The sequence below is a fragment of the Micromesistius poutassou genome (assembly GCF_964030765.1).
Source record: "Micromesistius poutassou genome assembly, chromosome: 15".
NCBI classification, from domain to species: domain Eukaryota; kingdom Metazoa; phylum Chordata; class Actinopteri; order Gadiformes; family Gadidae; genus Micromesistius; species Micromesistius poutassou.
In genome coordinates, this window is record NC_140285.1 from 8320181 (window position 1) to 8345144 (window position 24964).

General features: G+C 45.0%; 3 protein-coding genes across 5 annotated transcripts; 1 reads left to right on the plus strand and 2 right to left on the minus strand.

Moving 5' to 3' along the window:
* Positions 1–1678: 1678 nt before the first annotated feature.
* nol9 (nucleolar protein 9) lies at positions 1679–8972 on the minus strand. Of its 2 annotated transcripts, none has more exons than XM_084479906.1 (13): positions 8898–8972; positions 7656–8174; positions 7245–7455; positions 6374–6504; positions 5878–6013; positions 5239–5335; positions 4800–4897; positions 4526–4693; positions 3981–4233; positions 3465–3579; positions 2973–3147; positions 2677–2810; positions 1679–2510 (listed from the first exon to the last, which is right to left on the minus strand). In XM_084479906.1, the coding sequence occupies exons 2-13, from the start codon at positions 8127–8129 to the stop codon at positions 2394–2396; spliced, it is 2109 nt and encodes a 702-aa protein (XP_084336032.1). In that variant the 5' UTR covers positions 8130–8174; positions 8898–8972; the 3' UTR covers positions 1679–2393. The 2 variants fall into 2 exon arrangements, with proteins under 2 accessions (XP_084336032.1, XP_084336031.1); XM_084479905.1 differs by lacking the exon at positions 8898–8972 and adding an exon at positions 8772–8897.
* Positions 8973–9009: 37 nt separating this feature from the next.
* zbtb48 (zinc finger and BTB domain containing 48) lies at positions 9010–14141 on the plus strand. Its single transcript, XM_084480177.1, has 11 exons — positions 9010–9183; positions 9777–10505; positions 10610–10902; positions 10985–11090; positions 11465–11557; positions 11726–11812; positions 11972–12126; positions 12334–12470; positions 12802–12966; positions 13101–13189; positions 13282–14141. The coding sequence occupies exons 2-11, from the start codon at positions 9831–9833 to the stop codon at positions 13681–13683; spliced, it is 2202 nt and encodes a 733-aa protein (XP_084336303.1). The 5' UTR covers positions 9010–9183; positions 9777–9830; the 3' UTR covers positions 13684–14141.
* A 78-nt stretch (positions 14142–14219) lies between these two features.
* klhl21 (kelch-like family member 21) lies at positions 14220–24619 on the minus strand. Of its 2 annotated transcripts, none has more exons than XM_084480179.1 (5): positions 24487–24619; positions 18176–19266; positions 16851–17256; positions 16009–16081; positions 14220–15733 (listed from the first exon to the last, which is right to left on the minus strand). In XM_084480179.1, exons 2-5 carry the CDS (start codon positions 19200–19202, stop codon positions 15395–15397), a joined length of 1845 nt encoding a protein of 614 aa, XP_084336305.1. In that variant the 5' UTR covers positions 19203–19266; positions 24487–24619; the 3' UTR covers positions 14220–15394. The 2 variants fall into 2 exon arrangements, with proteins under 2 accessions (XP_084336305.1, XP_084336304.1); XM_084480178.1 differs by lacking the exon at positions 24487–24619 and adding an exon at positions 19669–19780.
* Between the last annotated feature and the right edge of the window lie 345 nt (positions 24620–24964).

The following is a 24964-nucleotide window of genomic DNA, read 5'->3' on the forward strand; positions in this document are numbered from 1 at the left end:
TGGTCACATTTCCCCCGCCTTGCCTCGATCGATGTCGGCTGACAATCAACCATCAGCTCTGTTCCATTCATTCAGACCACCTCAACCTGGATCTACAAAGACTCGCCGTTTCTGTGACAATGGCAACATGTCGCCGCTAGGGGCGCCCAAGACACCAAGTCTCGATGTATTCATTGTATAAACATCTGCAAACCCTGGATGCTGCAAACCAACGCAATAAGAGATGACCTAGATAGCATCGAGAGAGAATAAAAGTGGAATATATAAACCAGTATATCAAAAAATCTTTTTTAATAGTTGTTAATTACTTTAAGTTTATTTTGATCAAGTTGAACTTGAATTAAGTCATTTTGGTGTGTGTGTGTGTGTGTGTGTGTGTGTGTGTGTGTGTGTGTGTGTGTATGTGTTATTACATGCAAAACATGTCCCAACACAACATAGGGAAGCTATTATTTACCTTAGGGCAAGAGTAAATCCAACCTGTCTGACAGCCACACAGCACCTTGGATTTACTCCTGGCCCCAGGTAAATAGCTTATACAACGCTGTGTTGACAAACACACACACAAACCACACAGAATCTGTTTCTGTTAGATGGGTGGTCCTCATACTTTCTTGGATACAGTTCAATAGCAGCCCCCCTTCCTCCTCCCATCCAATCAAAACACGTTTTGTTTCTGCCAGCAGCACCACATGAGTTAAAGCCTAATATGTTCCCCGGACCAACAAAACAGTCGAGTCCTGCACAGGAGTAGCTTTTTACCACAGTCATCATCTCAAATACTGTGGTCAAAGCAGCATAGTTAATAAGTGTATTATAAAAAATAACTTTTCCAATTGGGAGTTGGATTACATACAAACCAGGAGAAAGTATACCTCCTATGTAAAATAAAGATGACTTTGTGCCCTCTGATATATAACTGTGGAGCCTTTTTACAAACCATGGTGATTTGCTCTATTGTGTGGCTGTGTTTGCTCCCAATATGTTCAGACTTGAGTTGATGGCTCTCTTTATTCGCAATGAGCTCTATTGGAAAATGCCCATCCTGGGAAAGTGAAAACAATGACACAACCACAATGTAGCTCTGCTTGTTTGACTGTGTACACACACACACACACACACACACACACACACACACACACACACACACACACACACACACACACACACACACACACACACACACACACACACACACACACACACACACACACACACACACACACACACACACACAGTGGTGGACCAACAGCGAACAAAGCCAGAGAAGGGACATACAGGGCATGTTTAAATAGTTCACGTAACAAATGAGAAATTCTCCTCTGCATGAATGGATGTTTACGACCAAGCTCTTGGTGCTTCCACCTACTGCCTTGTTCCACTCGATTATAGGCAAATAACATTGTTTACCTTTTATAAACATCGGCTGGTAGTAACTATAGGGTCCAAGTTGTTTCGATTTGATCTTAAGCAGAGATAGGAGCAGAATGTCATCTACTTTCTGTGTTCTTCAGACACACTAATGTAGTGAGAAATGGCTCAATAAGTAACAGAAGTGAAATGTTGCCCACCGATGCGATGGGACTTTATTTTACAGCATACTCCTACAATAGAAAAATAAAAATGTTAATTTGAAAATGCACGATTTAATCAATATAATCTATGTATTTTCTACACCTCCACCCCAAATAATGAAATTAAGTAGTAGAATGCAAATGCCCAAAGCTATAAAGGTAAAATTGACATTGGTGCAAAAACAATTAATTTCATGCTCAAGAGCATTCGGTAATGAGGTGCTAAATTGAGCCCGCATAATCTTTGTACTGTGCAAGCACAGAGAAAGCGGCTTTGACAAAACCCTATCCATATTCACTACTATAATATTATGTGGTCGTTATTTTGGTTTTTAATTTGAGTTCCACTTAGCATCTATTTTAGCACAGAGGTTTAATTGTATGCTTTGAGTGACCAAGCACTCAACACTTCCCTGTCTGGACTGCTCACCGCTTTCACACTGACAATAAAATCACAGAAGTTTGAAAAACAAGGAATTTCACTTTTAATGATTAACAAATATTAAGTCTCTGCTTGGAATGCCATTGACGATGACATGACATAAGAGCTTCAACTGTAAATGCTTGCTTATGTTTTGTCTTGAAGGAGGGAGAAGGGAACCCAGTGTCATTCATTTCACTTTTTGTTCTCTCCACAGTACTTGTCGGGACATCCATTGATAGGAGGGAGCAATCCACGATCCACCAATGATGGACCTTCTTTTCACAGTAGCCACTCCCTCAGTTCATCAGAATCTCAGCTTTGACAAGTGGAAGCTTGCTGCAACAAGTCTTTAAACAAGGATAGAGAATCAACAAACTGATGTGCCTCTGCAGCCGCTACTTCCCCACTTGACCGGGCCGTACAATGCCTTTGAAGACACGCATCTTCCCTGCTCCGGTCAGATCAAAACTGTAGTCCGTGGTGACATAGGGCTTCTCTCCCTCGAAGCCAGACTGGAAACAGAGGCAGGGGAAATTTAACCGCAATGACATGTTTTTGTTTCTTCATGTTTATCATTCATTCAACCATGCAAAACGTGACTTTTTATTTTTGCTTTACTTAAATGCTTCATGTGGTTTCGGGAGGTGCATAGAATGCTAAAGGCAGCGCGTCGCTCACCTGTGTTGTGAGGATGCAGGAGGGCAGGGTGATGGCCCCCAGGAGGAGACAGTTGACGTTGCGGAGGATGGAGGGGTCCACTGGGGTGAGTAGGAAGTACAGGCCTCGCGCCATGTCGATGCCCCGGAGCACACCTGGCAACCATTACACGTGGTCAAAAAGATCAACGTTTCAAACGTCACGTCATCCCCGCCCACCCCCAAAACAGAGCTTGAAATGGCGTGGGTCAGCACACTGGTTATGGAGAGGACAGCTGCTCATTGTACACGGTGAAGATCCGGCAGGTTACTACTCACCGAAGCCCACACAGGGGCAGAGGGGGGCCTGGGAGAGGACCACCGGGCCTCCCCGGCTCGTCACCTTCTCCGGCAGGCAGCACAGCCCCACCAGGCTGGCGTTGGCGGCGTACAGCACGTGGCTGGGGGCCACCTCGCAGTGGGTCACACCGATAGCCACAGCTGTGTGAGGGACCTTTACCAAGGTGAAAATTAACAAAACGATTTAAAATGAAGTCAAATGATCTATATTTATTTATCCCGACAGCATATAGTGTCAAGAAAGATGCAATACCTAGGATACTGGGTTGTCCATCCCAGTTAGTCTGACATTTCTTGACCTCATCTTTATAAAACTAGGCCTAGATGAAAATCCTACGGCCTTACTGTGAAATTGGTAATTTTAAAGGGTTATGTACTGTAGTATCGTATGGGTGGTAGGGTACAAGTGTTCAAAAGCTTGCTGTTTTTTTATAGGACATAGAGGGATCTTCCGTTGCAGCAGTCCAGTACCTGGTAGGGGGTTAGGCAGTGCAGCTGCCTAACGGGCCCTTGGTCAGCTTCTTGGAGTTGACTCAGGTAGGCCAGCAGAGAGAGCTCTCGGAGTTCATTGCTACGCTGGTGTTTCCTGGGAGATTAAAGAGAGATGAGGTTAAAGCGACCCCTTGTGGTGAAAGTATTGAATTGATTTTCATCACCATTTTTTTCTTTACTCTACTGGAATGGCTGCACAATTAATTACATATTTACCCAACACGTATAAGCTGAACTCAATAAGCTAATCGTGACAGATCACAATTAATTCATTAAAAACACAAAGAAATAGCTTCCGATATTTAACAGCAATCACATTCAAATCAAATCACAAAATCAAGTTACAACTCAGAAATAAGCGAAACGCTCCAACCAAACACAGGCACTGCCACTAAATAAACACATATTTTGTATTTTCTTCATTGCCATTATCATTGCTGTCCTGACGGTGCAGCCCAGCGGGCGGTCATGCCGGTAACGACGCAGCCCACTCACGATGCTCCCTGGCGCCCCACGCCCTGGAAGGTGGACTGCACGGCCAGGTGGGTGAAGGTCCGGGCGGGGCTCTGGCCCTCCGTGAACTCGTCCATGGCCGTGTGCGCCGGGGGCTTGGTGAGGTAGCCCTGCGCTGTCTGCAGGAGGTCCGGCGTGAGCGTGGGACAGTGCATGGACTCGCCGTGGCCCAGTTGGACCACGTGGGACACGGGCAACAGGCGGAGCATGTCCACCAGCAGCTGGAAGCCGAAACCTGCGGGACGTCCAGTGACGGGGCGTTGTTATAGGTCCTCTTGTTTTGCACATGCGACCCGGAGGAACATCTTAAAAGGTCCCATGACATGCCACCAGGTGTGGTGTGATTAGCCGTTACAAGCCGTTTTGAAAATCTGTCAGTTATGACATCACAGGTGGGCGTGTCCACCTAGATGTGCGCTGGATAGATAGCAAACGTTGCTCATCTATCCGTCACACCACACCTGGTGGCATGTCATGGGACCTTTAACTCTCGAGGCCTGAGCATTTTAAAACGCTCAGACACTGACCTTTGACCCAGCCCATGGTGTTGATGACCACGGGAGTGTCCCTGCTCTGGGAACGCCTGCTCCACAGGGACTTGATGGACTCCAGGTAGCGGTCCAGGTCAGAGTCGCAGGACGACTGACCGTAGTAGATCATGTGTTCTGGTGTGCGCTGGTGTGTGAAGGGAGGACCTTAAAAAGAGCACTTAAGTCAGTCCATGGCAATTTGCTTCATAGGTTATGCCATAAAAACTTGTGCAAACCAAAATCATCCTGGAGAAGATGGACATCAGCATACCCAAGAGTGGCTCTGTCACGGTAGACAGGGACAGGCAGCCTGATGGGGTGAATTCGGTCTGACCCAGGTCTCCCTCCAAGTAATCTATACCTGTAGTGCTGGAAGGGCCAAGGCATCCCATTAGGCTATTGAATGTCAAACCTTGACAACTAAATGTCAAGTTATTACAACGATCTCATGAACCAATGAGCTGTTCAGCATTAAAACAATTCCAAGTCAATAACTATTCAGAATTATTCACTAGTGGCCAATGTGCAGTTCACATTTCCACATTTTAATGAAGAGTTCAGACTTAGTTTTCTGTTTCAAGGGTCTTATTTAGGGACATTCAACATGTCTGTGTGAAATGTGGTTAATCAGGGATATTGTCTGATACAGACATCATACATAATACTTGGATAAATAATCAGTTAAATACATCATTGAAATGAATACTTACTGATTGAGCAATGTATTGAGGAGGACTCGGATGAATGTGGACTTCCCTACATTCTTAGTTCCACATACAAGGACCACCACGCAACCATCCCCGTCTCCTGGAAAGAAAGAAAAAAGGGTTGTTGTGTGAATAGACCCTAGAGATGAGCCCTTAGTCTGTAGTAGACCAATTGATGGATTATGTGATGTACCGCTGCATAGACCCTATAGAGGAGCTTTTAGTGTGTAGTAGACCAATTGATGGATTATGTGATGTACCTCTGCATAGACCGTATAGAGGAGCACTTAAGGGCTCTTTATGGTCCCACATTCACGCAAAGCAAGGGGGTTACGGACCCCTTACGTCCTTGCGGACCCTCCTTGCGTCCACCGCAATGGCCTGACATGCGCCTCCCAAAAATTGTAACCTTCCGTCGAGGCGACGCACCCGCAAGGGCTGTGACTGGTCCGCTCACTAAAATCCGACGCAGGACCATAAACGTTCACGGCTACACGTTCACGTTCACGTTACGCGTGAAGAGCCCTTTAGTGTCTAGTAGACCAATTGATGGATTATGTGATGTACCTCTGCATAGACCCTATAGAGGAGCTTTTAGTGTGTGTGTGTGTAGTAGACCAATTAATGGATTATGGGATGTACCTCTGCAAGCGCTAACCACCGTGTTGAGGGCCTCTCTGTAGCTGTGTGACATCCCCAGGCCTTCCACCTCACTGACCAGGGGGATCATACCCAACCCGTTGAGGGGCGTGTCCAGCACCGCCGACATGAGCTCACTCTACCAAATCGGGAGGGAGAGCAAACTTTGATCAAGCCTCGTCCATACAGTCCATTTCTCTTCTGGGCATAACCGTACAATGTGTGAGATATTGGACGATTTTATGATGGTTTGTAGCTCTGCCAACTCATTACAGGACACCATCTGTGCTACAACAAACATGTAAAGGGTATGTGCATAACAAAATGTTGATGCATTAAACATGGCATACTCTAGTGAACTCTAAAAATAAGTATATGAACAACACCATATGGAGCACACCCTACGAAGCATCTCCAACCAGCTGGTTAACACGATTGATAATGATGGGAATGATACAACTTCTAAAAAGATATATGGTGTATCTCTGGCTGAACTCACCACAGGGGGGCTGAACAGTTCACTGAGCTCTGGGAAGCTACAAAGGAAGCGGGTCAGAGAGGTCTCCATGGGCTCCAGAAGGATCACAGATGAGTTAAGGTTTATTCTCCTCAAAAGCCTTTTGCGTGATGCTGGATAAAAGAGACATATTAGTTATACAGTGTTGAAATAAAATGAACTCAATCTGCAGTAGATCCTTGCTGGTTGGTTCGAACATATCCTGAATCCTTAATGCTTTGTCGTGGCCGTTAATAGGTGGCCTGCTTCCTGCTTGTGTTACATGGTAAGGCAGCACAAGCTTTACACATAATTTTACTTTTATAACATTCTTTCAGACCCGGAATTCATTCCATTTCCTGATAAATATATTTAAAAGTTTAAATAGATATCGTAAAAGTGCCACAGCTAGTAACACTTGCCACAGTAACTGCCAGCAACTGCCACAGTTTACTACAGGCTTGGGAGGACGTCTATAAGTTGACCATGAAGATCTGTGGTGAAAGGAAGCTTGAAGGAATCGAACCCGCTTCATGCCATCTTAACACATTAACAACCATGTATCCTCATATGCTCCGGAACCGCTTGAGGGTAAAACGTTGAAGGAATAGCATAGTACATGAATAGTAAAAAGGAATACATAGTATTCTGTGACTTGGGTGGAGGGTGAATGAGGTGCATGTTTTAACCAGGTAGTATAACATCATATGGGTGTCAGAGGGGCATGTGGTTACCAGGTCGTATCACATGATATGGGTGTAGGGAGGTTTCATGTGGTTACCAGGTAGTATCACATGATATGGGTGTAGAGAGGTTTCATGTGGTTACCAGGTAGTATCACATGATATGGGTTAAGGAGGTTTCATGTAGTTACCCGGTGTGAGATACTTGCGGAGGATCGCCGTGGCTTCCATCCCCTCGTCCCGGGCATCATCTGTGCTTCCCAGCGCAGTGACGGTCAGCGGGCAGTGAGAGGCCGGGGAGAAGAGGGGATACGGCTGCTGGCCTTCTTCAATGGTGAACCCCATGACCTCAACGCGGCCGTACAGGCAGGTCAAAAGGCACTTTCCTCGGAAACACAGTGTCTGCAGAAGAGACAAAACCACACAGTTGTTTTTAGCATGTAATAGGCACCGGCTAAATTGACTTGTTTCATTCAGCCAAAAAGTTATGCAAGATTATGCAAGAATTTGAATGGTGACCTAAATCAAGCAGTGTTCATTTTTTTTTTTTTTTTTTTTTTTTTTTTTTTTACAGATTTTGTGTCTCATAATGCTTTGTATACCTGAGACTTTTGCATGACCAGCACTGCATGATTCCGGTCTTCATCTCTCTCTGCGCAGTAATGAAAAGACTCTCCCTCCAGGCGCCCGGAGCTCACAGTCTCTACGCCATCTGCGGACATCTCACCATTCCCAGGTGTGCTCTTGCCATTGGTACTCCATTCTTGCCAGTCATTAGCCTCAATGTTCATTGTAACTTCCGAACTCCCGTTAGTATTTGGATACGTCTTCTCAGACTCAACCAAAGTGTGTTTCTTTTCCTTTGATCCAGAAAGGGTCTTGGCTTTCTTTTTCAACCTTTTCACTTTGGGTTTCTTCTTTACTGCTGCTTGGTGTTCTTTGATCATTTTGACCATAACAGGAGTCGAGAGGAGTTCAGATGAGTTCACGGGAATTTTGCAGCGTTGGGCCTTAGTGTTCCTCCACTTCAGGGAAGCCTTAGCCCCCTTTTCTGGAGCCAATTTATTTACCTTCATGTTCCTGCAGTCAATGCGCTGTCACTGGAAGGGAGATGGGACATGCTAGAAAGACAGTAGAGAAAGATAGTTTTCAAACCGTACTTTTCATATGATCGCCTGCAAATGTAACAATTGACCAGTCCACCACCCTGATATTAACACTACAACATAACCTCAATAGTTTATGTTGTCAACCTTATGAGAAGATAATAAAAACACTTCAATAAACTACGCAAATACAAATACAAAACAAGATGTTGAAGTTATTCAATTGGGATCTGCTAGAGATCTACTGGTACACAATGTGAACAAACCAATCAGTCTACTAGTAATGTAATGTAACCTAAACCAAACCGTCTACTGGTAAACAATGAAACCTAAACCAATCTGTCTACTGGTAAACATGTAAACATCGAAAAACCTAGACCAGTCTGCCTACTGATAAACATTTAACCTAAACCAGTCTGCCTACTGATAAACATTTAACATAAACCAATCTGTCTACTTGTAAACATGTGAACTAAATCACTCAGTCTACTGATAAACATGCAACATTAACAACTCGTTATGTTGTCAAAATGTATGCTAGCGTAATCCAGTCAGCCGAGTCGCTATCGATCTGGTATAAATCTTATATTAATATATAGAAATGTAATTTACCACAATGTCGTCACATGCATGAAATGTCGCTTAAACCCCCTTAGATGTGTTTTTGGTTATTATATCAAGGCAAACCATGAGCTAGCTCTAGACACGTTGTACAGGCGAGCGTGCTAACAATCTTACCAGTTAGCCATGTGAAAGCAACAGATCCTCAGATGGCCGACCAAGAGTAACGCAGTGTTTAGTTTCTTACAGCAGTTAGTCGATACATTTTTCGTGTTTTATTGAAGGAATACAAAATAAAAAAAAACTCCGACGATTTTACTAGAGCATATGTATTAAATCTGAGTGAAAGTATTAATATTACAAAAGAAAAAGCTATTCTTGTGGAAAACATTTCACAGAGTTTGTTAGTGAACGGCGTCACATCCACTTCCTTTCAAAAATTGAAGGGCCTACCCGAAACAAGGTACACATGTAGCATAACGTTAGCTACTTTGTTTATTTATTTGCTAATCATTTGAAGATCAATCACGTTCTTAAAAAGTTAATACCATTTGTGATCTAAATAAGACTACCGTTAAAGTCTGTACTGAGACAGCCCAATGAAGAGCTCGTTAAGGGAGTGTCTTTAAACATATGCGGTGGGACATAACGTCGAGCCCAGCGCAGGGGTTTGCAACAATTTAAGACCCAGCAGAGATAGGCTGGCTGGACGAGCATTGTAATGTTTACATTATACATTTTACACATAGTAATTGTGTCAGGACATATACATTGCATTGAGAACTGCTCCAAAGCGAGTAGATTACTACATTTGCATATGGGGAAAATTGGACGTCCCTTAACAGGCTAAATTGTTTAACCTTAAAGTATAATATAGGCAGGTCATAGTGTTTAATACAATATCGAATTATACTACTCGATTCAAATGACACTACACACTGAGTCGTTTTAAATATACCCACATCTTTACTTAATATTGTTATTTTACTTCTGTACTTTTTGTTTGTTAATGTTCTAATTATAACGCCTACTGAAATATACATTTATATTTTCCAGTTTTCATTCAAAGGCACACGATGTGCATTCTAACAGCCATCTGAACTGCGAAAAATGTTTCCGCAAGACAGCAACCATGCGCACAATGTACTTTCCTTATTAAACCAGCAGAGGACGCTAGGGCAGTTTTGCGACGCCGCCCTGGACGTTGGCGATGGGGTCGTGTACATGGCCCACCGCAACGTCCTCGCCTGTTGCAGTGATCTCTTTCAAGACGACGACAGCCCCAGCATGGAGGTCCGTCTTAACGGGTGCCCTAACGACGGGCTGGAGCTCCTGCTCAATTTTGTATACACGGGAGAGCTAAAGTTGGACGCCTTGAACCTGGAGAATGTGCAGTGTGCTGCGGTCTGCCTGTGTGTGCCACAAGCACTTGCACTGTGTCAGTCCTTTAGTGAAAGCTTAAGAGAGCCCGTGCCAGTGAAGCGCAAACGAGGAAGACCTAAGAAGGCCAGGGAAACGATACAGCCCTATTCACTCAATGAAGAAACGGGCGCTTATGAGCCCAGTGCAGATTCATCCAGTTCCATCCCCAATGACACTGTGACCACAAAGGTCACCGCCATCACACGCTCGGGACGCAAGGTCAAGTGCCCTCGTCGCCTGCCAGGGGAGACATGTGAACCTCCACCGCGCGGCAGCACAGGTGCCCCGCACGTCCCGGTGGAGACGACCAATCACAGTGCTCCGATCAACCTGACTCCTGTGCATTCGGGCAGAGAAGCACAGGTAGGTCACATCAGGTTCACGTCGCTGTTGTGACACCTTCAGTCAATCATCAGCGAGTTTGCCGTGGATGCCGCTGATGTGAACGTTGTGTTTGCTTGATTCAGATGGAGGAGGTCCAGATGGACTTCACAGACACGCCGGGTCACGGCCTCCATCAGGAGGCGGAGGACGGGGACGGCGGGTTCGATGCGGTCGACGAAGACTCGGACGAGGAATACGTCCCCGTCGCCGAGCCTAGCCCGGTGTCGGTGTCAAGTCGAAGGAGTAAAGTCCCCCGGAAGCCTGAGAAGAAGGAAAACGGTGAGGCCACAGAGGCCGACCCCAAAAAGGCGTCCGTGCAGTGTCCCGTTTGCAACAAGACCTTCCGCAGTAAATACTACCTCAAGGTTCACAACAGGTACAGGGTCGGGGTCAAGGATCGGTCATCTGCGTTTGGATTTGATTTGTTCGGTGTTGATTTGACTCTGTCTGGTTTGCAGGAGGCACACGGGGGAAAAGCCCTTTGTGTGCAGTAAGTGTGGGAAGCGGTACTTCAGGAAAGAGAACCTTCTGGAACACGAGGCCAGAAACTGTTCCAAAGTGGTGGTGAGTGACCACATGCTGAAGATTTGCAAGTCAAAATTTGGAAGAAGAAAAAGATTTTCAAGCTGAAATCTGAAACAGGATAGATGATTTCATCTCATTGGCCCGCTGTCTTCCTCTCTTTTACACAAATGCAAAACAACTCAATATTAAGTGAATGCATCTGTGCTTCTGAGCCATTCAGTGAATGTGCCCGTTTTGTGTGTGTATATGTCTGTATGTTTTAGTGTATCATAGTGCATACATATTTAATCCATCTCAATGGATTTGTGTACACTTTAAAATGTAGAGCTCCTTTAAGCTTTAAACAAAATTGCATATTGTATATATTAGGGTTGTGTAGGGTTAAAGTTTTATCCTTGTTTTATCTTTTGCAGACATTTTCTTGCACAATATGCTCTTCGGTGTTCAAGAGAAAACAGGAGTTGCGTTTACACATGATCTCCCACACAGGAGACATGCCCAATAAGGTATCAACACCTATTGATTATTATATCAGTGATCAGTGATCATTAATTATATTTTATAATATAATAATAATACTATTAATAATAATAATACTTTTATATTCAATAAAACTACCAAACCTTTGGTACCTGATTCCAACTAAATCTGCATATTCTGCACATCCATTCCAGTGTACATCATGCCCTGAACAGTTTATGCAAAAGAGGGATCTGACAATGCACATGATCAAGATCCACGGCTTTCCTAAACCGCACGCAGTAAGTTACACTCCACATGTAGCTTGTTTACAAACGTTTCCCTTTATTATTCACACTAGAATAATAACCTTGCATTTTGTATTCCGGTGATTTCCCTGAGATGGAGATAACTCTGAGATGAAACGCTGTTTTGACCGTGTCCTATGAATATTCTCCCAGTGCTCCCAGTGCACCAAGGGCTTCCTGACGCGCACGGAGCTGCGCGTGCACGAGGCCGCAAAGCACCGGGGGGAGAAGCCCTTTGTGTGCGAGGAGTGCGCTCACCGTGCCTCCAGCAGGAACGGGCTGCAGATGCACATCAAAGCTATTCACAGGTTGGGAATCACAGACCGCACTCAATGAATCTTTCATGAAACTTGCTGTCACTTCAGGTGATATTTTGGATTTTTATTGTTGATTTTATTATCATTTTGACAGATTACAAAACAATGATATGTAAATGTTGCATTTCATTCTTTGCATGTCGATGTCGGGCCTCTGGCTCACACCATGTTGATAAGCGTATCATTGCTGCATTGCAGAAACGAGCGGCCGTTCGTGTGTAACTTCTGTGGCCACGCGTTCACCCAGAAGACCAACCTGAGCATGCATTTGCGCGTGCACACTGGTGAACGGCCGTATCAGTGCCATCTCTGTGGCAAGACCTTCAGGACACAAGGTTAGGACTGGCCTCTCAATATCAAAGACTTTTAACCGCCCACCCAAAAAAACGTCTTCTGTTTGAAAATGTCTCCCATCTCTACAGATTATTCTTGAAAGCTTGATCTCCAAGCTTTGTTGGTAGATAAATAGAGTTGTGTCTTTATTCTTCAAACATATATGATGTATTATTGAGGTATTATGGTTACCTATGGTGATCCCATACAGATTAGTTATAGACGCAACCCCAACAGAGATCTTGCCTCACAACGATCCCTGTACAGCAACAACACATTTTTCCCAATATAAAACATGTATTCATCACTTTCTGTGTGTTTTTGTGATATTAGCCAGTCTAGACAAGCACAACCGGACCCACACGGGGGAACGCCCCTTCAGCTGTGAGTTCTGCGAGCAGCGCTTCACGGAGAAAGGCCCGCTTGTTCGCCACATCGCCAGCAAGCACCAGGAGGGGCGGCCTCACTGTTGTCACATATGTGGCAAAACCTTTAAAGGTCAGGAATTCCACACAAAATATGACCTGTTATTATAATGTTCTGTTATGTATTTCAGTCTGTTATACATATTTTTTCATGCCAATTATCATTCCATTCTATTAAAATGGAATGTATGTCTTGACACTTTCTAGCCTTGGAACAACTGCGAGTTCACCTGCGGCGCCACAAGGGAGTGAGGAAGTTTGAGTGTGTCGACTGTGGCTACAAGTTCACCCGACAGGTAGGTAAAGGCCATTTGAAAACCTACAACGCACCAGCGTCCCCGATGGCCACACGACTTGACACCCTCTCATGTACTTTCCTTTACGTAAGGCTCACTTGCGACGTCACAGTCTCATCCACAAACGCATGGAGAACTACAACCCCAAACAAAGGAAGCTGAGGAACCTCATCATAGAGGGCCAGGCCGAAGGAGAAGCCACGCAGCCCCCCAAGGCATCGACGCTGAGCACCACGCAGGACCCACTCCGCCTGGCCCTGCCGATCCCGGAGGATCCCAGCCAGCAGTTGACCCTGTCGGACCCGGGCCTGGATCCGGACGGCCTTGTGCCCGTGGTGATGCAGGCGGCCGATCTGGTGGTGATGGAGGATGGGGCGTCCAATAAGGCCCTGGGGGGAGGGGACAGGGGCCCGGGGAACATCGTCCCTGTATCGGGGGTCTTGCAGCAGACTCAGCTGGAGCCAGGCTCGTACACCACGGTGGTGGTGTTGTAGCAGATGGCGAAGAACCTAGCAGTACCAGAGCGAGAGCTGAAGGAGACATAAAGACTGATACGATCATGATCCATGTACAGCCTCAAGGGAATGATCTGTCTAACATCCTAACCTTCCTTAAAAGTGTGGTTGAAAAGCATTTTGTATGAGCATGTGTCAGCATAAACTAGAGTTGAAACAATGAATCTAATCTTTGATATTTGGGTGTTGACATGCCTAGTATGGGAGTAAATGTCTCTAAGTTGAAGAAAACATAAACCACATTGGTATTAAAAGACAAAGGAGTAGCATAGGGTGCAAATTTGAAGGAAGTGGAAATAGAATAGATCTTATCGGTTGCAATAAAATGATTGGTCAAGATCAGTGACCTCACCATACAAAAACTGATCATCCTGGAGCACAACATGCTGTAACTTAGTTTTGATCTAATAAAACTTAAGTATTGGCTCATTTAACCTTGTCTGGTTCACCGCAGACCATGAATTAGATTAGTGTAGCTTGACTGTCAAAAGCAGCAAAACAGACATGAAGCAGTATACTACAGACAGGGTTTTATTTCTGCTACCATTCAGAACATCAATGTCACACAAACATATTACATTCAGGCAACGTAGGATATATATAAGAAAATAACTTCAACAATACTAATATATGTATGAAAACCACGTAACCTATGAAGAAAAGTTTTACTTCAAAGACTATTTTACATAAACAAATCAGAGATTTGTAGCACTTCCAGTTGTGTTTGAAGATCCACCACCACAAACCACTGCTGGGTTACAACTAATACAACAATACAAAAGCATAAATATATATAAAAAAGAAAAAATTCAAAAATATACTTTTCCATGCACATTATTATGTACTGGAACCCAGAAATATCTCTGCCTAGGATCAGTGAACAATCAGAGTGAACAATTATTTTTAATTGGGAAACCTGTCAGATTTAGACCACTTCGCATCAAGAAAATGTCTCTTGTTTTGTTTACATTTTTCAACAAGCTAAAGAGGTTTGGTTTTTTTAGGTTTCATCTGTGACAAAAATAATAAAATAAAAGTGGTGCATTGCAATTGAAACTCAGCAGATTGTAAACAGCTTAAAAGGTGCAACACTTGACTACAGAGATGGGAGCTGTTGTTGAGTCTAATTAATAATCAGGAGTTAGAATACGTGGACCTGGGATTATTGTACACACATTATTGTACACGTGACATTCTGTGAATCAGCCCCCACAGCGCACCAAGCAGACCCTTGCGTGTCCGTGTGGTTAGCTAGCTAACAAAAGGTCGGGACTTAAGCTTTAGGAATGTTAGTGGGTGTCGGGGATATTATTGATTCTCAACGGATTCTCGACCACAATCGTGCTACATTTTGATTTGAACTGGCAAAAAAATCAACCACTATCCAAAAAACGGTCAGGGATGTCCTGGAAACATCTAACTGGGTCTGTCAAATCCTTTAGTCCACCAGACCTACTCATAACCATGAGTGCTGATCAGCGATGGCAGAATAACAGGCTGGCCGACCGCGAGGAAGTCAGATGGGAAATCCTTCATAGTACCAAAGTGCTTCTTCTTCTTCTTCTTCTTCTTCTTCTGCTTCTCGTACAGCTTCCACATGACCAGGAGGTGAATTTACAGTTAAACCAACAGGTCTCTCCAATAGGCTGGAGGGAGAGAAAGAGAGAGTACTCAGTGTGGCCTCCACGCCTCAGCGTGCCGGGTTCACATCGTGGTTCTGGTTCTGGTTGAGATTGTTGTGGAGGTTGAGCAGTGCCTGCTGACGGTTGTGTTGTCGGTGCAGGCGGACCGCGTTGGAGTCGGGGATCTCTGCGGCTTCGAAGGTGCTGGCCACCAGGGGCATGAACTGGCGGAAGATGCTGACGCTGCCGTGCCAGAAAGTGGGCTGGGGCATGCGGCCGGCGATGACCCAGCTGCGGGTGGCCGGGTCGTAGGCCTCCACCACGTCCGACAGCTCGAAGGTGTTGTCGTAGCCGCCCGACACATACAGCTTCCCGCCCAGTACCGCCACGCTGCCACCGACGTGCACCTGGAAGGGAAAGAGTACAGCAAGATTTTGAATGATTGATTTTCCTATTCGATATCCGAATAATAATATATCAAAGGTGTTGTTCTCTGACAAAGAAAAAGGTCACATTTAGCAATGATAAAAATGGGCTAGAGACAGTAAGCTATTTATCATTCAATAGATATAAAAGATTGCACCTAAGAAATATATTGTTTTGGTCAGAAGCTGTGTCATAACATGAGAGGACATTTCAGATTAACCTGATTAAGGAGAGACAATAATATCAACATTGATACCTGGTTCATTGGGCTGATCTTGTCCCATTCGTTCTTTTTTGGATTGAAAACATCCACCTCAGCAGAGTCATCCCTGGATAAAACACACATTTGAAAATACAACATTTAACAAAAATATACCTTTTTACATTGGTAGGTCATAATATGCCTATCAAAAAAATGTATTGAGCATTTTACATCAAAATAAAATCTATTTAACTTCCACTAAAACTCCCATATGGATAAAACACACATTTGAAAATACAACATTTAACAAAAATATACCTTTTTACATTGGTAGGTCATAATATGCCTATCAAAAAAATGTATTGAGCATTTTACATCAAAATGAAATCTATTTAACTTCCACTAAAACTCCCATATGGATAAAACACACATTTGAAAATACAACATTTAACAAAAATATACCTTTTTACATTGGTAGGTCATAATATGCCTATCAAAAAAATGTATTGAGCATTTTACATCAAAATTAAATCTATTTAACTTCCACTAAAACTCCCATATGGATAAAACACACATTTGAAAATACAACATTTAACAAAAATATACCTTTTTACATTGGTAGGTCATAATATGCCTATCAAAAAAATGTATTGAGCATTTTACATCAAAATGAAATCTATTTAACTTCCACTAAAACTCCCATATTGACATCTTTGCCACCATGCTAACATCCTATTTTACATGCAAAATACAACTGATTAGATCACGGAAGTAGGCTCCACATTCCACTATGAACGCCTTTTTGTTGTTATGTATCACTCTCCCGGTGTCACCAGAAGGGGGCGTGTCCCCAGTCGCAGGGGGGGTGTGACCACCGCGGCCACAGCTCTCCTCACCTGATGAAGTAGATGAGGCCGTCCAGCGTGGCCGTCTTGGGGGCGAAGGACCAGGGGGGCAGCTGCCCGGCGCTGACCAGCGACCAGCGGTTGGCCTCGCCGTCGTAGCCCTGGATGGCCATGGTGTCCTCGGGCGTCAGCGAGCCGATGGCGTACAGGCGCCCGTTGCAGGTGGTGGTGGAGCAGTTGTCCATGGGGTGCAGCATGGGCGGCAGGGCCTCCCAGCAGTCCAGCGCGTGGTCGTAGCGCTCGGTGCTGTCCGACGCCACCACGTACAGCTGGCCCTTCACCACGCAGGAGCTGTGGTACTCGCGGGGCTTCAGCATGGGCGACACCTCCGTCCACTCGTTCACGCTCGACTTGTAGCGCCACACGCCGTCGTAGAGGCGGGAGCCGTCAGAGCCACCTAGGAAAGAGGTGAAGAGATAAAAACCCACCGGTTGTAAACGGTTTCATCGACGTTCCATGCGGTGCATCTGTCCCGTTTGTTCACCGCTTGGTCGCTTGACATAATGATAAACGATGGGTTCAAATAATAGGGCTCCACGCTGCAGGCTGGGTGTCTAGTTAATCCAGTTTGCCTTCAGAGACTTATGGTTGCAGCAATCTATCTTCTTTATCTCTTGTTTAAATGTGGAGCCTCAGAGCACCATCCTCGTATCGGTCCCTTAAACATTAGCTGGGCCAGGGAAAGATATTGGAAAAACCTCTACTGAGCAGAATATATTGTAATTGTCCCACAGTGAGCCTGCGTGTTAACACAGAGGGAGATTAGGTCATAAGTATACTTCTTCTGTTGTGGCCATGGCCCATGGTGGACATGGGTCCTCATGTGGCCTTCATGGAAACTCATTGAGGATGAGGATGATGATGAGGAAGGCCTCTGGTGGTTTAATCCGCCAATGCAGCGCAGAGAGGACAAAGTGTCTTGTGTCAGTTTCCTCTTCCCACATTGCATACAGCAAGCTGGCGGTGTAGTTGAGTGAGTGTAGTTTATTTATACGCACTAGACGAGCCATATTGTAAGATGAGAGGAGCCGGAGGAGGAGGTCAGGACAAAAAGTCAGGACACCATTGATTCTCTCTGGTAGAGTAAATAAAAAATAAAAAAACAACTATCTCCTGTCATGACAGAGTTCAAAAGAGAGGAGCATTCAAAGCCCTGACAGGCTGAACTTCTGACTCCACCTGTCCTCCATTTAGAGGGAACTGCAGAACTACCTGGATGTCCTAACAAGCAGAACCTTACAATAAGTGAAACCAGCTAGCTCAGCGTGAAGACGAACCAGAACCCACTCCCAACTCCCAACAGGCCGTCCACTCACCTGTGACATACATGTCGTTCCCCAAGGCCGCTATGCTGTAGCCGCCGCCCAGGTGGTCGGGGAACTCGGCCAGGTAGCGCCACTGCCCCGTCTGGGGGTTGAAGCAGTCCACGGTGACCAGCTCGTCGCAGTCCTGGTCGCAGCCGCCCACCACCACCAGGATCTCCGCCAGGCCCGTGGAGGAGCGCGGGCGCATGCGGTTGCAGGGCCGGTCGTGGCGGTCGTACTCGCTGGACTGGAAGCTGCGCGCCTCGCTGACCATGCGCAGGCAGGTGGGCGACAGGTAGACCAGCGGGTCGCTCTCCACGTGCGCCAGCAGGAAGAAGCGCCGCACGAACGGCAGCCGCACCTGCTGCAGCAGCTCGGGCCAGTAGTGCAGCCGCCGCTTGAGGTCCGCCTTCACCCAGCGCGTGGCGATCTGGTAGGCCGTCTCCTCCTTGTCCACGCACAGCTCGTCGTCCGACACGATCTCCAGCAGGCGCTTCCAGGTCAGCTTCTCAAAGTCCGTGCCCTTGGCCAGGTCCATGATGTTCTTGAGGACGTAGCGCCGGGCGCTGGCCGCCAGGTCTCGGCAGGCGTACGCCTCGGCAAAGTCCTGGATCTCCAGGCAGTTGGAGACGTCCAGCCGCTGCTCCAGGAAGGCGCAGCAGGCCTCCTTGACCGAGGGGAACTGGAAGAGGTCGGCCGTCTTCAGCAGCAGGTCCACGTTGTCCTGGGTGACGGTGACGCGGCCCGTGTAGCAGAAGTCCACCAGCAGGCCCAGCAGCTCGGCCGACACCTCGTGCAGGACCACGCGGTCCATGGCGCTCTCCCGCAGCGTGCCGGTGAACATGGCCCGGAAGTAGGTGCTGGCGGCGGCCAGCACCGTGCGGTGGCAGTGGAAGTCCTGGCCCTCGGCGCTCAGGGTGACGTCGAAGAACTTGCGCTCGGCGCGCAGCTCGTGGATCCCCCGCAGGAGGTTGAAGGCGTGTGCCGTGTCGAAGAAGGGCAGCATGGACGGCTGCGTCTGCAGTGCGGGCTTCTCCATCTCTGATCCCCGGGTTGGGTGTAGCGTTCTCAGCTGGGGGTGTTCAGAGTACTCGACTTGACATCTAGGGGTAGGTACAGAGGTTGCACAAGTTAGTCCACCGTTGGAACAAGTCTTTATATATAGCATGATGAGAGACAGGGCGCTCTTCTTCAGAAGCGAACACTTAAAGGTTAGCTGTTGCGCAGACACAATGACAATCAGGAATTACCACAAAACTGAACTTTGATTTATCAGGAACTATTGTGAGATTTACATTTATATGGACATATTTTTTTTCATATATTCATATTTTGAGATTGTTTATTTTCAAAATTAACATATTAACATAGCTTCGGGTAGTTGAGAAATCAAAACAAGACAGACACTGACGAGACATTGTTGAAAGGACTAGAAGAAACAAGTACACTAATATTAAACTAATACAACTACCTAACTAACCAACTAAACTAAGTGTAACTCCTACCTGAGGGGCCCTCACAGGCCGGTTCCAGAGTAAAAACTGTCCAGTTTCTAGAACATTCAACAGCCAGTTGCTTTGTCGGCGTGTATGACTAGCTCCTTAGCCGGGTTTGAAAAGTAGTGCGTGTGCCTTTGCTCAGGAGCTATAAATACAGCAGCAGTGTCCATATCCAGGCAGGGGGGAGGGGGAACACACCCACACTCCAACTATCCCCCAACCAGAGCAAGTCTCTAACAGGACCAGTGCCAGCTGAGCCAGGACAAAAACACATAGCCCCCTGTCATAATAGTCCACTAATCATCTAAGGAGAACAAACCAAACAAGTTGATTATATGGAGACATAGAGCATGTCTTGTTTTCTATGCTTGTCGTACAAGAGTACAGGATTCATGAGAGAACCTATTCTGGCTTGTCTTTTAATTTTCCTAGAAAATGATTAAGAGTGTTGAATAGGCTCATAGCGGCAAATTAGTAAGTTATTTTGCCTTGGGTCCATTCAATTACAACATAATGAGCTAGGAAAGCAGACGTGCATTTGTGGTTTACACCGTTTTTTTTGTGTGAATGTGATAATAAAACGTGTAATGGAAGATCACACACTGTGCTGAAAGGTAAAAGACAAAGATAATTGGAATTGCCGTACGTGAGCTCAGACAGGAGTTCTATAGCCGTGTATAACTACTGCTGCACCTGCTGCTTAGTTCAGCAGTATTAAGAGTTTAGTTTAAGAGTTATTGGAGTCTATAAAATCGGGTTGGAATTTTTGTCAAGAATTTTTGCATTCAACACCATGATAATAACCTTCCACCATTAAAACGTTACCGTTGCACACAAAACCCACCAAGAGTGTGCCCTGCCTCTTGCGGAACAGTAGAGGTTCTCAACACACACACTCCTAGCTGCCTAGGGATTTAGGGATGATCATTCCTTCCTAAAATACACAGGCGTCTCTTTACAGGGAGATTGACCCAAAGGTTGTCCTGCTCTCTCTAGGCCTCCTCCTCTCCAGTGTTCCACGGGGCAGAACACCAGTGAGTGAGAGCCTGGACACACGCATTCCACACAGGGTTCAGACGGCAGCCGCACGGCGCACACACTGCAGGCTCTGTGACGCATCAGCGTACGGTCCGGGCTCCAGACCAGGCCTCCCTGTCCTAGTGACTCAGCTGCGGTTTTCCCTCTTGCGTGTAGACATCTAGTGGTTGAAACGTACAGAGTGGCCTCCTCTAGCTTCTGTTGACCGTGTTGCTTCCTTTTTGTTTTTTTTGGGATGATTACTGACTTTCCCTCTGTGGTGATGATGTACTTATTCCCCACATATTGTTCTTTCCTTTCCTTCTTTGTACTTGTGTTGCTGGACCGACAGACAGCCAGGGCTCTATGGCTGGCTGCTAAGCCCATTTTGCTTGCATTGCTTTGCTTCCACTTTTTTTTTTTTTACTATTTACACAACTGCGAAATACAATTTCAGGGGATTCAAGTTAAACAACCATATTTGGTGATTCACTTATATTATTACAGAATTTCTTATTGTTTACACTCTGACTTGAATGATGAACAAAAGGCCAACCCCTCCATTAAAACGAGCACTCGTCTTTGTGTGCCCTTAACATTTTAGTCTTAGGATCACTTCCTTTTGAAGAAAGTCAGCCCAGTCCCGTTCACAGACCATGTTCGACTTCCCTATCTTCAGGCTCTGTTGACGCTATAGTTAACCTCATCGTCAAAAGCGTCAGTCCCGTAATGTTCAAATCACTTTTGTGCCAGTACACAAACAACCAGCGGGCGCATTGAGCAACCTTTCAGTGTGTTTACCGGGTCCGGGCCAAGAATAGCCCACAGAAACTTTATACACTCAGAGCGGGAGGAGAGAGGATGAGGAATCAGGGCCAACAGATCCCCCCGCCCCATCCCATCACTGCCCCACCCCCCCCTGGTCCGCCACGTACAGTAACAGCAGCAGCCGCCTCTCCGGGAAGTGAACTTATGTCATGACCTTGGGTGATGGTGAGGACCCCACACCCCACATAGAGGGAGTAAGAGCGTTTAGACACTGCTCTTAGTTTAGTTTTAGGCCAACTCTCAAGAAATGCTCAATGGTAATTGTCTATAAATGTCTGGATGAGGTAGTCAAGCACCTATAATGGGAAACAGATTCTTTACAGTTAGCCATCCATGGTTGTGCAACTGCTGGGGGGAAGCCACATTAAAAAGACACAAGTTGTATGGCTTAGTTTAGAAGTTAAAAGGCAACTAGAGAGCAAGCCATGTGACGTACCACCCCTTATAGAGGCTTAATATAATATAACATCTCCTTAAGATTATGACTTCAATACAAACAACAAAAACAATGAATCTAGACTAGGGGTGTAACGATACGTGTATTCAAACCAAAATATTTTGGTATGGGTCTAACGGTTCGATGCACGTTTCATTTCGGTACGTACCGAAAAAAAAAAAAAAAACACTCTGTTAGTGTCTTGTCTTGTCCTGATGTTTTGTGTTGAGGACCACAATGGAAATAAGTCCTGGAATTTATTGTGTTTTAATAAAATAATAAAAACTGCTGTAGGCCTACCGAAAAACATACCGAACCGTGACTTAAAAACCGAGGTACGTACCGAACCGGGACTTTAGTGTATTGTTACACCCCTAATCTAGACTAACCCCTTGATCCATGCAGAGTCACCACCACATAGGATATAGGGCTTAGTTCTAAACTAAACCCTAGATCCAAGTCACCACCACACAGGATCTAGGGTTTAGCTCTAAACTAAACCCTAGATCCAGGTCACCACCACACAGGATCTAGGGCTTAGTTCTAAACTAAACCCTAGATCCAAGTCACAACCACAGAGGATCTAGGACTTAGTTCTAAACTAAACCCTAGATCCACTCCAAGTCACAACCATGTATGATCTATAGAGGGCTTGGTTGTTAATTAAGCCCATAGATCAATGACATACATGTCCCACCAGAGATATGCATCTTACGTTTATTTTGTGAGCAAACAATGTGATGCTGTGTAACAAAACAACAGGTATTGCCCTCTAGCTGAATGATCATGTAACCTTAATACTATGCATAATTTAGCTTATAGCTTATCACCAAAAGTATTAGCAATTCTCATCTTCTGCATTTCACATCTCATTGTTATTACTGAAAAAATTATATCAGTGTTTCTACAGTTGATAAACGGTTAGTATATCGCTCCCCCCCCCCCCCCCCCTCTCTCTCTCTCTCTCTCTCTCTCCCTCTGTCTCTCTGGTTCTCGTCTGCATAGAGCGGAGGAGACCATGGGAGTGCAGTGGTCTTAAACCATGCTCCGGTACTACAAAGGCTTTTAAGGCTTGGCCCTAAAAAGGCAAGCCAGGCTGCTCCACTCATCACATTCCTTCTGAAGGGGGTTGATGGGAGGCCTCCAAAACCAAGCATTAGCCGGCTAGGATAGAGGTGTGCATGTGTGCTAGTGTTGTAGCAGGGGAAAGGAGCCTGCAGTAGGATAGGCTAGTATATGTGTTAGTGTTGTAGGGGAAAGGAGCTGGCAGTAGGATATGGTTAGTGGTGTAGGGTAAAGGAGCTTGCAGTAGGCTAGGATAGATGTGTGCATGTGTGTTAGTGTTGTAGGGAAAAGGAGCTTGCAGTAGGATAGGATAGTATATGTGTTAGTGCTGTATGGGTAAAGGAGCTGGCAGTAGGATAGGATAGTATATGTGTTAGTGTTGTAGGGTGAAAAGAGCTGGCAGTAGGATAGGATAGCATATGTGTTAGTGTTTTAAGGGAAAGGAGCCTGCAGTAGGCTAGGATAGTATATGTTGTAGGAGAAAGGAGCTGGCAGTAGGCTAGGTAGAGGTGTGTACGTGCTTGAAGTGTTAAGGCGCTGGCAGCAGGCTAAAGTCCCACTTTTGCCACAGAGGTTTTATATAAATAATATAAATAATGACCGTGCCACTTCACATGCAAGGGATTTCAATAACCCAAGCTTTGTCCAATAATAGTCAAGGATATCTTAAACTTTTACATGTAATTTCCATAGGTGCAGCAGCCCCAACCCAGTGTAAAGGCCAAACACAAAGTTGTGCACGTCAAGACTGCGATAGTGGAATTGTGAAAATGTAATTTTGAATACACTGATAAACACATGAAACACATTGAATAGAGGTGTCAAACGTGTGTATACAACGATCAAAACGAAAATGAGTATATAAACGTGTGGTATAGTGTTATAATGGTATAACTACCATTAGTCTTTATATATAAACGTCTGTAAATGACCTTTAATCTAAATTAGACAGGGAAAGAGTATAAACTACCATTAGTCTACATTAGATAGTACACTAACTAAGAGTATATAAACTACCTTTAGTCTACATTATGTAGTACACTAAGAGTATTTAAACTACCATTAGTCTACATTAGATAGTACATTAACTAAGTATATAAAATCCATTAGTCTACATAAGATAGTACACTAAGAGTATATAAACTACCATTAGTCTACATTAGATAGTACCCTGACTACATATAAAATAAAATTAGTCTACATTAGATAGTAGTAAGAGTTTATAAACGTATCCACGAAGAGTAAATATGTATTAAAAAAGATGTATATAAACGTATCCAAGTATATAAACGTAAACAAAGGGTATATAAAGATATTTAAATGTAAGTAAACGTATATAAATGTATATGCATGTATAACAGCTATATTAATGTATATAAAGGTATATAAAGGTATAAAGTGATCGGCCCTCAGCATGGATGCATCCCTCGACTACTTCGGATTGAAACAAGACAAACATCTCACTCTTGTCTACTCACCGATCCCCACGTCGTCGACAACAGGAGGATATTTAGGACGAATATTAGTTTAACAATAAAGAAATGTCTAGGCCACGAAATGTAACTTTAATGCTGGCGAACTCTCCGGGTTTTCCTGCGCCATGATTACGCTATAACATTTGACACATGATACAACTCTCCTGATTGGATAGGTCTTTGACAGAGTGACGTCGGCCAACGTGAGCTCGTTCCCCTGGTGTGATTGGTCTATATACTTTTTACAATATTCATTAGTTCACCGTTTTTTAAAGACTAGTTATACGAAAAATATCGTTTAAAGGCAGAACATTTTAGTAGTATAGTATTGAAAGTGACAGTGGGTTTGTGTGTATACCGATCATCCATCTCTCTCTCTCTCTCTCTCTCTCTCTCTCTCTCTCTCTCTCTCTCTATCTCTCTCTCTCTCTCTCTCTCTCTAGAGAGAGAGAGAGAGAGAGAGAGAGAGAGAGAGACATTC